Here is a 12,464-nt window from a genome sequence, read left to right as displayed (position 1 = left end):
CCGATGCTGTTTTTAATAAAAAAAAAAAAAAAGAAAGCTGTTATCATGGTCTGTGTGTGTGTGTGTGTTTGGATGTTGAAACATGTCACGAGGAAAAAAAAAAAAAAATTGAATCCTTTCACCATGAAAATTGTACGTGTAGGAATTTTGACTATGAAAAGTGTTGGTGTTTTTTTTTTTTTGTTTTGTTTTTTGGTTTGTTTTTTTTCCACACAGATCGGTCGACGTGCTGTCGTGTGTGGAGTGTTAATGGGGTGAACGTGAGTATCGTGTGACGTTAATTCCCCCGTTTAGACAACCGCCCCCCCCCCCCACCACCACCACCCCGGGGCAGCGCTTAATTAGTCTCGATGTGACACCGCCTTTTGGAATATTCACGAACGAACCGCCTCCAATTAAGAAGGTCCTACGACCAGGTTATAAAAAGCTACAGTGTAGTTGGTGACTTTGTTGTTGTTGTCTCCTAACTGCTTTTAAATGTGTTCATTGGTCCAGCTTTCAGGCAGACAAATCCACTGAGTCCTTCCCCCCCTCCCTGGCTGTTACTATGGTAACCGGCTCGTAGAGCAAGAAGATGTGTCAAGTTGAGTGCGTTGAGAGCGATGACGGGAAAGGCAGCGCCATCACCTTCAGAGTAAAAGACAAGCGGCTCCAGTAAAGCACAAGTGGATGTGACGTAGTGTACCCTATCCTCTTCGTTTGACACGTGGTAAATTTAAAATTGATTTATTATTATCACTTTTCACTGTGGCATATACTGGACACAAAGTAAAGCTTCTTTCGGCTTGTCCCGTTAGGGGTCGTCACAGCGTGACATCTGAGATGAACGCTCATGTTTGTTTGTAAATAAGATAAATCTAGTTCAAATTGCCATATTGTGGTATAAAACTACTAAAAATGATCTTGGCATTGTCATTTTCATGTGGCACATTGTCAGTTAAAACCTAGTGGACCCTGTAAAACTGACTTTTACTCTGGTTGACCTTTTGACCTGGTTAATTCAAATTTTAGCATAAAAATGTAAAGCACATTTGGAAAAAAAAATACAATTCTAATTAAAAAATTAAAAAAAATTTTGAATAATGAGATTTGAAAGTTGGCAAAACTGAATATTACACTGAACATACGTCCATCATCTTCGCCGCTTATCCTCACGAGGGTCACGGGGAGTGCCGGTCAAGAAGCAACACTGGGTAATAGAACAATAAGTCAACACAGCATAGACGAATACTTTATTATTGATTGGCCTTTAAACAGCAATAAGTTTAAGTATTTTATTCATTTCTAACTACACTTTTGGGAGGAAAAGTAAGAAGATTATCATGACTGAAAAACTAATTAGCTAGATTAGATCTATTACACTTGTTCCCAACAAATGTCCTGTGAGAGAGTGCATCAAAAAATTATCCCATCTCAATTGTACATCCATCCATTTTCCTTGCCACTTATCCTCACGAGAGTCGCGGGGAGTGCTGGAGCCTATCCCAGCTGTCAGCGAGCAGGAGGCAGGGTACACCCTGAACTGGTCGCCGGCCAATCGCAGGCCACATCGAGACAAACAGCCGCGCTCGCAATCCCACCTCGGGGCAATTTAGAGTGTCCAATTAATGTTGCATGTTTTTGGGATGTGGGAGGAAACCCACGGAGGCACAGGGAGAACAAGCAAACTCCACACACACAGGCGGGTCCGGGATTCAACCCGGGACGTCACAACTGTGAGGCCAACGCTTTACCAGCTGCTCCACCGTGCCGCCCTCCTTGCATACACTAATTGCTATTTTCCCCTCGTCAATTGCCATTTAACGTTTTACATTAGAATTTAGTACACTGTAATACCCTCCAACGTTGTAAATTGAAATCCATTTATAAATGTCCATTTGACACGATAATTTAAAGTCAGGTTTACGGAGTAATATCACTTGTCCCGGGGTTGTTCATATTCATTTGAGACACGGTAAATTTTTAACATCGTAACCCTCATTTAACACTAATTTCTCTTTTTTTTTTTTATACCCTGCCATTTGTGCACTTTTTATCATTTTTCCATCCATAGCGTTTGTTTCCTGGACACTACTTTTTACTCGATATATGGTAAACAATATCAGTGTAGTTATTAGTGCCACTTGTGGAGTCGTGAAGGCTCCAACAGTCAAACTCTTAAAGCAATTTTAGTAAATTTGAATGTGCGATCGCGCTGCATTTTATTGTGAAGATGGAGTGGATACTGGTCTTGTAAAGGTGTGCGTGTGCATGTGCACGTGTGTGTGTGCGAGACGTGATTGAGGGTTTTTTCCTCCAGACGTCACATCTGAGCCTCAGAGAGGAGGAAGCCTCTTGAGTTTCTCTCCAACAAAACATCTCAGGAGATTTTTTTTTTTTCCCCATCACCTCTAATAAGTAAGTTGTATTTTCATGATTTGTTTTTTTAGGTGTTAAGAGTTTTTTTGTCTGTGACTTTTGTTTCCCAGTAGTGCTCGTTGTGTTGATTTACATCCGGAGAGGTTTTTTTTTTGTTGTTTTTGTTTTTCTACACCTCCTCAAGAGACGTATGAGTCTGTGCAGTATTTCACTTTTGATCATGTCTCTTGTATGTAACCTGACTCTTACACTTTTTTCTACAATTTTTTTTCTTTGTTTTTGTAAAATTGCAACTTTTTTCAACCCTATTTGACCTTTGAACCTGACAGTTAACTTCTTTTTTCCTCATATTGAAATGACAATTGAAAAATGTTGTGTGCTATTCCAACTTTATATTCATGAGGATCTGAATTTTTTTTTTCAACATTTTTTTTCTCTTAGTGACTCTTTTTGAAATAACAATACAACTTATGATCATATTTTCTATACAATGACTCCTTTGTAAAACTACATTGTTCTTTTTGCAAGTAGTGAATGTAAATACCCGTTTTCAACTGTGCTTTCTCATAATATTCCAACTTTGTTTTTCAAAAATGCCACCTCACGTAATATTCCAACTTAATTTTTGGGGTAAAATCACTATTTTTCTGATATGACAACATTCCTCACAAAAATTATTTTTCAAATAACATGAGTTGATTTTCATGACAAATTACAGCTTTGTTTTTTCTATTATTCCTCAAAATTTTTAGCCTATTAAAAATTACTTTGGGAAAATTATGATACATTCATAAATTACTTCAAATTGTTTTTGTAAAATTATGATACATTCATAAATTACTTCTTTCCCCACTGGGTACAGTGAGGTACTGTATATGTAATAAATTCTCTCTCTCTCTCTGGTTCCTTTTTTTTTTCTTTTTCTTTTTCTTTTTTGCCGATGCGCCACGACAAGCGATGGAAAAGTACGAGAAGATGGGCAAGATCGGGGAGGGTTCGTACGGGGTGGTCTTCAAGTGTCGCAACAGAGACTCGGGACAGGTCGTGGCCATCAAGAAGTTCGTGGAGTCCGAGGACGACCCCACCATCAGGAAGATCGCGCTCAGGGAGATCAGGATGCTCAAGGTCAATCAAATGATCGGTTTGATCATATTTTTTATAAAGTCATAGTTTAAAGTCCAGTTGCGAGTGGCTCGGAAAAGTAGATCAAAGACTTTTTTTTTGTTGTTCATATTTTAATAACATGAGCTTGGTCGATTCACAAATTGATGATGATGAGTAGCGTGCTTGAAAAGAAAATGACTTAAATTAGAAGAATAAGGGATAAAAATCCAAATGAGTATTTTGAGTTAATAATTATTCCGGTGGCACGGTGGTTCAGCTGGTAAAGCGTTGGCCTCACAGTTCTGAGGACCCAGGTTCGATACCGGTCCCCCACACCCCCCCGTGTGGAGTTTGTATGTTCTCCCCGTGCCTGCGTGGGTTTTCTCTGGTCACTCCGGTTTCCTCCCACATCCCCAAAAAATATGCAACATTAATTGAAAACTCTAAATTGCACCAAGGTGTGATTGTGAGTGCGGCTCTTTGTCTCCATATGCCCTGCGATTGGCTGGCGACCAGTTCAGGGTGCCCGTTGACAGCTGGGATAGGCTCCAGCACTCCTGCAACCCTTGTGAGGATAAGCAGTTAAGAAAATGGATGGATAAATAAATTGTCCCTAGGTGTGATTGTGTGACTGTTTGTCTCTATGGCAACCAGTTCAGGTTGTACCCCGCCTCCTGCCCGTTGACGGCTGGGATAGGCTCCAGCACTCCCCGTGACCCTCGTGAGGATAAGCGGCTAAGAAAATCTATGATCTGGGCCGCTAATCCTCACAAGGGTCGCAGGATAAACAAATATGAGCGTTTTTCTGAGATGACGCGGCATAGTGATCCCTTACGGGACAAGCAGAAAGAAACACATACATGCATACTTTCACTGAAAAGGTAAATCGCTTCAAATTGGAAATATTTCATAAATTGGAAATATTGAGATAAAATGAATGTTGAAATCTGTGTGTAAAAAGTTATTAACGTATAGTATAACTTGAAATATTTGATATATTGGGAATATTGAAAGAAGCCTCAATTATGAAAATGAAAGAAATGTTTTTACCAAATAATCAGTGCATTAATTTAGAACTGTAATAATAATAAGATGGGAACAATTATGATCTTAATTGAAAAGAAATCCTTTGAACAGCATCTTGCTAAAGCATCAATTTTTTTTCAGTATTATGAACTGTATGTATTTTGAAAAACTGTACAATGGAGTGCGGAGCGACTTCAAACCGCGGTCAAGCCGGCCAATTTGAAGCCCCGCCCACACGCCCTCCACCTCGCGTTGAGTCAAAGCCTCAGCCGCCCTGCTTAATTAGTCATGCGGCGGCGGGTGGGAGTGGCAGCTCACAAATACGACAGGGCCCGGGGGTCGGTTGCCGGGGGCGACATCAGATTTACGGCCGCCTATTAACGCTTTGGATTTAGCGGTAGGGAAGGTGAAGGTCTTACGACTGGACTCTGACTCTCTCTTTCTCCTGCGTGTTGCCCTCAGCAACTGAAACATGGCAACCTGGTGAATCTCATCGAAGTGTTTCGCCGCAAGAGGAAACTTCACCTGGTCTTCGAGTACTGCGACCATACGGTGCTCCACGAGCTGGACCGACACCCGCGAGGGTGAGCGGTCGCGCACCCCACGCCCAACCAAACCACGCTTTACATCTCCCGATGTCATCAGATGGTGACACAACGCCACTTCCTGGACTATAAATTGCCACCATTTTTCTCACAACGCTACATTTTTTTTTTCATATCATTAAAAAAATAATTCTCATATTACAAATTATTTTCATCAAATTCAAACTTTTATTTTCTTACTGTATTTTTTATTTTAGTATAATTTCTTTCTTTTTTTTTATTTACCAGCTTTCTAAAAAACAAAAATTGTTGCAAAAATGGCTATTTTTGTATTTTTCTTCGTACATCCCAAGATATATATATATTTATCGCCATACTGTATGTTTCCCCGATTTTTATGTTGGCGGTTTCCCGGGGAGGCGGGTTAGCTTCCCCGGGAAATGTTTGCGGCGACGCTCCCTGCCGGCGGGGCGCCGGCAGCCGCCTTTTTCTGGACTTTTTGTGATGTCACGCGGAAGGCGTTTCTGTGGTGACGATGAAAGATGGCGGCCCGTGAGCCAACGCAGAAATTCGTATTATTTGGTAAACATGGCGGCGGAGGCATCACATAATGTCATCTTGCATTTTCTTTGCCGCTTATCTTCACAAGGGTCGCGGGGAGTGCTCTAGCCTATCCCAGCTGTCAACGGGCAGGAGGCGGGGTACACCCTGAACTGGTTGCCAACCAATCGCAGGGCACATGGAAGACAAACAACAGTCGGACTCACAATCACACCTACGGGCAATTTAGAGTGTCCAAATAATGTTGCACGTTTTTGGGATGTGGGAGGAAATGTTTTTTGGGAAATGTGTGTGTGTGTGTGTATATATATATATATATAATACGAAGTGCCCACCCGGAGAAAGCCCACGCAGGCACGGGGAGAACATGCAAACTCCACACAGGAGGGGCCGGGATCTAACCCGGGTCCTCAGAACTGTGAGACCAATGCTTTACCAGCTGATCCACTGTGCCGCCCCAAAAAACTAATACAACAGTTTATTTTTACTGAAATACATCCGTAAAACAGATGAATCATAAATGAATGAACATAACATAAGTTTATTTTATTAAAATGAAACCACATAAAAACTTTTCTAAAAAAAAAAAAAAATCACTAAAATTTTAATTTTTGTATTACATTTTAATTTATTTTAATTAGAGCAACATACAAAAATAAATTTCTACCCAAATAAAATCCATCCATCCATTGTCACTGGTTATCCTTGTTAAGGTGGTGGGCCAAAATAAAGTAAGTCAGTTATTACCAATATGTTTTGCTAAAATAGTAAATAAAATAATGAAAAAATTTATCTAAAATATAAAAAAATAAGTAAAATAAACTGAGTGCCACAGAGCAACTGCATTTGAACAGGATGTCTGGAATTTGAAATGACGCTCAGCTGTTCTTGCAGGCTTTCCCTGACATTTTATTTTATTATTTTTTGCTCTCTAGACGACGCCCGAAGGTTCTGTGCTTACGCTGACTGCAATTTGGAACTGTTCATAATTCCCTCCACTCTGACTCAATTATGAACACAGCCAAATATGCAGTTATAATAGACTGTACACCCTTGTCAGTTTGACTTTCATTCTCAAAAGATTATTATTATTTTTAAATCATGTTCTGGTTTTCAACCACATTTATGGTGAAAAACATTTTTGAAATTGTCTTTTTTTAATATCACAACAATCTGCCACTTAAACACGGGGTGTGTAGACTTTTTATATTGAAGCACCGCACTGTACGAATGGTGACGTCTCGTTGTTAAAGTGTTTGTTTGTTGTTTTTGTGCAGCGTTCCTGAGCATTTGGTGAAGAGCATCACGTGGCAGACGCTTCAGGCTGTCAACTTTTGCCACAAACACAACGTAAGCGATCCCAGGCCGGCTTTCACGCGTCCTCTCGGTCCACCCGCCGCTCTCCGCTTTTGTTTCGTCTCCGTTTTAACGAGCATTCCTTTTTGCCCCGCCTGGGGCCGGCAACACAAACGCGCCGCCCGCTGACCCCCGCTCCGGGCGCCCCCGCGGCAGTGTATCCACAGAGACGTGAAGCCCGAAAACATTCTCATCACCAAACAGCACGTCATCAAACTCTGCGACTTCGGCTTCGCCAGGATTCTCAGTAAGCTCGCAGATGAAAAACGGACGCCGTTGTTGTTTCGCTCTCATGCAGGTGCAAGCAGAATAGGCTTCCCCAAAAAAATCAAAAACATTTTTTAATCCGGCCTGGAATATTTGTTGTGTTACATTGGTTAATTGTTTATATAATGTATATAATTGGCTGGCAACCAGTCCAGGGTGTACCCCGCCTCCTGCCCGTTGACCGCTGGGATAGGCTCCAGCACTCCTCGTGAGGATAGGCGGCAAAGAAAATGGATGGCTAATGTATATAATTGTTTCCCTTTATTCTCGTTACATTGTTTTTTTCTTGCATTATCTCTAAATATTTGTTTTTTTAATTAAATTATTCATAGATTTGTACAATTAATTTATTACATACTCTTATTTTATTACAAATACTTGATTAAAAATAATTTAAAATGAACCTCAAATGTTTGTAGCGTTGTCAGACATTCTACAATAAGGTTTAAAAAAGTATCTTTTTGTCATTTAATGAATTGATTTATTGATTGTAAATAAAATAAATATTTGTAAAACAAGCAATTTCACAGTTCAAGAGAACTCTAATCCTAAATAATATTTTTTTGTCAATTAAATCTCATTAGTTGCTTAATATGTGAGTTATAAAATAAAATTTTATTTTACTAAAATGTTAATTGATTTCACTTTTTTTTTCTTTTTTTTTTTTCAGCGGGGCCGTGCGACTACTACACGGACTACGTGGCGACGCGCTGGTACCGCGCCCCCGAGCTGCTGGTGGGAGACACGCAGTACGGCGCCCCCGTGGACGTTTGGGCCGTCGGCTGCGTCTTCGCCGAGCTCCTCTCCGGCGCCCCCCTGTGGCCCGGCAAGTCCGACATGGACCAGCTCTACCTGATCCGCAAGACCCTCGGTCAGCTGTGCTGCAGTATCACTTTCCAAATGGGTGGGGGGGGGGGTCATAAAAATGCTACATAAATAAATATTTTTACTGAAATGTTTTTAGTACTGCAAAATACCAATAAAAATGTATTTTCACTAAAATTCCCATAAAAATAATCATTTAATAAAATAAAAATAGATATACAAATTCTTCCACAAATGTATTTTTTCAAAAAGTTAATTTCTCAACTAGTACTAAATGAAAATATTTACATTAAAATTTGTTTCAAAATTTAAAAAAAATTGATGGACTGAAAAAACAAAATATAAAAATATATTTTCACTATAGTTTGTAAATCGAATATACTTGAAATAAAAAAATACTAAAATATATTTTAATCAATACAAAGAATAGTAAATTTTACTAGTTTAACTATATAGAAATGGAATTTATTTAAAATGTATTACAAACTTTCTCTGATAAAACTTTCACTAAAATAATATACTAAATTATCGTATTAAAATAACTGCTTCTAGTAGTTGTTTTACTGAAATAAACGTTGAGAAAAAAAAAGTATAAATACATTATTCTTGGAAATACAACCCAAATGTGACGAAAATAAAATTGTAATTTAACAAAGTACAAAGTTTTAATATATCACTAAAATTTTAATCACAACAAAATACTACTGCCTCAATTATGATAACGATTTTAGTAATTATTTTTTATTCCTTAACGTACCTAATATGTTACAGGAGATCTGATCTGTCGCCACCAGCAAGTTTTCAGCACCAATCAGTTCTTCCACGGCCTCGCCATTCCTGAACCTCAAGAGATGGTCAGAACCACACAAATATTGCAAAATGTGTCCAGTGAGAGGTTAAGACATGATGTACTTTATTTTGGCCTTTGCTTTGTGTGTGTCCCTGTTAGGAACCTTTGGAGGTGAAATATCCAAACCTCTCCCACCAGGCCCTCAGTCTCATGAAGGTAATGACAACGTTATAACAGAATGGATGGATTTTATGGGTTGATTTCAGGTATGCATTCGACATACCTTTGTATCATTTATGCCGCACGGTGAAGCAGCTGGTAAAGCGTTGGCCTCACAGTTCTGAGGACCCGGGTTCGATCCCGGCCCCGCCTGTGTGGAGTTTGCATGTTCTCCCCGTGCCTGCGTGGGTTTTCTCCGGGTGGGCACTCCGGTCTCCTCCCACATCCCAAAAACATGCAACATTGATTGGACACTATAAATTGCCCCTAGGTGTGATTGTCAGTGCGACTATTTGTCTTGATGTGCCTTGCGATTGGCTAGCAACCAGTTCAGGGTGTACCCTGTAGCTGGGATAGGCTCCAGCACTCCCCGCGACCCTGTGTGAGGATAAGCGGCTAAGAAAATGGATGAATGGATGTATCATTTATGTATTTGTTTGAATCAAAACGAAAAAATATAGGTGTTCACATTGTACTTGTTCAAATTTTTAAATTTTGTCTAAAAACCGAGTTTAAAGTTTAAACAATTTAAGTTTTTCAAGATATGATCTACAAAACAATAACAAAAAAAAGAGACTCCAAGCTGGTTATTCCCAATTTCAGTAACCGGTTCAGGGTGTACCCTTCAGCCGGGATAGACTGCAGCAGTCCCCGCGACCCCTGTGAGGATAAGCGGCTAAGAAAATGGATGGATGGATGTTTCATTTATGTATTTTTTTTCTTTAATCAAAACATAAAAAATGTGTTCACATTATACTTGTTTTTCAATTTGGCCTAAAAACCTAGTTTAACAGAAATTAAAGACCCTGTGAAGAGAATTCTGAAATTTGCTTCAAGCGAGCCGATTTGCGACCCAGAAAACAAAAACAAAAAAAGGGGCTCCATGCTGTTTATTGCCAATTTCAGTCGGTTTATCGCGAGTCTGTGATCGTGTCGATGTGACTTTTAAGCAAGATCGAGAATTAACAGTTGCTCCTGATGCTGTCGGTGAATGTGGAGACAGTGCTAAAGCCCTTTAGCACAATACAAATAGAAACCCCATCGACCCAAAACTAATCACCCTACTCGTGATTGTTGTTGTCCTTGACGTCGTCAGGCTTGCCTTCACATGAATCCGAGCGAGCGTCTTCCGTGCGAGCGGCTGCTGCAGCATCCTTACTTTGACAGCCTGAGACACAAGAACCACCAGGCCAACGCTAAACAGGCCGGCGTGGTGCACGATCGCCACGGCAACAGGAGGACCCGCCCGCCGCGCAAACACCTCCCAGCCGGGGTGAGTCACACTTTTCGTGAAATACATACGATATATTTGACCGAAACGCAGTCAAAAATGTACCGTAATTCCCGGCCTACACAGCGCACCCAGTTTATAACGCTAGCGCTGCGTTAGCCTGAATACATGAAGGAAACGCTTACGGAAGACAATCCCAGTCGAGCTCTGAGGTAGACTGAAATAGTGGAGCGCAGAGTCCAAAGCAAACATGGTGAAGCAGAATTTAGCTATTACGCTGCACGCAAATGAAATAAGTTGGCAACAGAGGTGAGGTCAGCCCCAAGTGTGAATGCTTTTAAATCCAGGTTGAAAACTCTTTTTTTTTTTTTTTTTTTCTTCTTCTTCTCATGCTTTTTAGAAGATATCTACTTTTTGATCAAATTACTTTCACTATATGCGGTTTTTCTTTTTTTTTTTTAAATATTTTTTGTTTTTATCCCGTTTTAAATGTTTTATATCTTTGTTTTCAAATGCCTTTAATCATGTAAAGCCCATTGAGTTACCTCATGTATGAAGTGCGCTATAAAATTAATTTGCTTTGCTAACGCGGCGGCGCTAACGCTAACTAGCGCGGCGGCTGTGGAAAAAAGTCGCGGCTTGTAGGCCGGGAATTACGGTATATATTATGACACTTGTCCCAGGAAGTATTTGATTTAAAAATTCCAAAACCTTTTTATTTAAAAAAAATAAATAAAAAATTGTATTTAAATTTACAAATCAAATTTTTACTAATTACTGTTTGACTTTTTTTTCCCCCAATAAAATGAATCTACAAAACATGATGACTGTAATCTGTTTAAATGTTTTACTCACGTAAAATACGTACTGTAAAAATACAGAAGTATTCATAAGAAATATGACTATCAAGGCTCGTCATTATGTCCCGAATGACTCCCGCTACTGCAGTATTCCCATGTGAAGTACTTGAGTTGATGCGGTTATCGTTTGTGCCGTGTCAAGTGTTTGCCTCAGCTGACGGGCAGCAGCATCTTCCCGGTTCTGGACACCAAGAAGTACTACCACAACCTCAGCAAGTTCAACTACCACCTGCCCAACATCTAAAAACTGCAAACATCGACTGGCGCACCGGCGAGACTCAGGAAGTGACGCGTGTGCCGGAGCTTAGTGACCGACGCTTGTCGGTGTCTTGTCATCGTCGTCTGATTATTATTATTTTAAAGCAACGGCTAGCTTAGATGATGGAGGACAAGGAGCAACGTGACGTCACGCCACAGCGCGCTCCGCTCGCAGATGACAGGGAAGATTTTGCCAAATCTTCTGAGCCGCACATCAAGTAGGACATTTTAAATTTCCCCCCCAACACACACACACACACACACACACACACAATGATATTTATTGACTTCAGCACGACAACGTTGATAAGAAGTCGTGACGATTGGTGCTACGGACGTTCACAGCCATCTAGTTGTAGGAATGCCAAATGAATCATCAGAATTTGAGTGGCGCGTTTAATGTCGGCTCTGAATTTGGATCAGATATTGCAGTACTGCAAGGAACCTGTGCCAGAGGGGCAACGTTGAGATCGGAAATTGTTCCCCTAACACGGTGGTACAAGTTCAAAACATTTAGTGACCACGCTCGTAACTCAGGACACTCAAATGATCTTTTCTCATTGAAGTGGATGAAAATGCCATTAATCCGTTCCATCCTTTCATCCTCCCCCCCCCCAAAAAAAAAACAAAACACAGGGATAAGTAGCAGGCTTGACCATGAATAGTGAAAATCTGCAAACTGACGCCTACTATTGTAGCAATATCAATAAAAAAAACAAAAAAAATGTTTGCTCTTTGTCTGTGGAGATTCACTCAGTTCGGTCGCAGTAACCCACAAAGACAGGAATGTAGCAACTGAATATTGTTGAATTTTTATTATTTTTCCTGAAATTGTTCAAAAATGACACAGGCAACCGTGCTATTAGACTAATGAAAGGGTGGCTTTCACTGAGCTAAAAATACAAAAAGACTGGATGGCTCGTTGGCCACCAGAACTGAAATCGCCATCCGACCATCTTGATACTCCCAAAACAACCATACTGATCTGTGCAGCGACAGTTTCGTGGCTGTGAGAAAACGTTCCACAAGTAAGTTAGAAAGATTTACTTTGACACTGTTAAAGT

General features: G+C 40.2%; 1 protein-coding gene across 5 annotated transcripts; it reads left to right on the top strand.

Moving 5' to 3' along the window:
* Positions 1–69: 69 nt before the first annotated feature.
* Positions 70–12,330, top strand: cdkl1 (cyclin dependent kinase like 1 (CDC2 related kinase)). 5 transcript variants are annotated; one of them, XM_061843477.1, is made up of 10 exons: positions 70–709; positions 3,314–3,483; positions 4,951–5,072; positions 6,872–6,944; positions 7,107–7,197; positions 7,888–8,088; positions 8,814–8,896; positions 8,992–9,048; positions 10,148–10,324; positions 11,285–12,330. In XM_061843477.1, the coding sequence occupies exons 2-10, from the start codon at positions 3,316–3,318 to the stop codon at positions 11,384–11,386; spliced, it is 1,074 nt and encodes a 357-aa protein (XP_061699461.1). In that variant the 5' UTR covers positions 70–709; positions 3,314–3,315; the 3' UTR covers positions 11,387–12,330. The 5 variants fall into 5 exon arrangements, with proteins under 5 accessions (XP_061699461.1, XP_061699458.1, XP_061699462.1 ...); XM_061843474.1 differs by having other exon boundaries at positions 7,888–8,103; XM_061843478.1 differs by lacking the exon at positions 11,285–12,330 and adding an exon at positions 11,164–11,235 and having other exon boundaries at positions 7,888–8,103.
* The last annotated feature ends 134 nt before the right edge of the window (positions 12,331–12,464 follow it).

This window comes from Syngnathoides biaculeatus, chromosome 15, assembly GCF_019802595.1.
Source record: "Syngnathoides biaculeatus isolate LvHL_M chromosome 15, ASM1980259v1, whole genome shotgun sequence".
In the NCBI taxonomy this organism is placed as follows: Eukaryota; Metazoa; Chordata; class Actinopteri; order Syngnathiformes; family Syngnathidae; genus Syngnathoides; species Syngnathoides biaculeatus.
This window is presented reverse-complemented; position numbering and strand designations above follow the sequence as displayed.

Excerpts from the sequence above, each read along its gene's own strand:
- cdkl1 (XM_061843474.1), top strand. The coding sequence starts at position 3,316 with ATGGAAAAGTACGAGAAGATGGGCAAGATCGGGGAGGGTTCGTACGGG. Across the intron at positions 8,104-8,813 it reads CCTCGGTCAGCTGTGCTGCA|GAGATCTGATCTGTCGCCAC; the intron begins GTATCACTTTCC and ends AATATGTTACAG. Across the intron at positions 10,325-11,284 it reads GCAAACACCTCCCAGCCGGG|TGTTTGCCTCAGCTGACGGG; the intron begins GTGAGTCACACT and ends TGCCGTGTCAAG.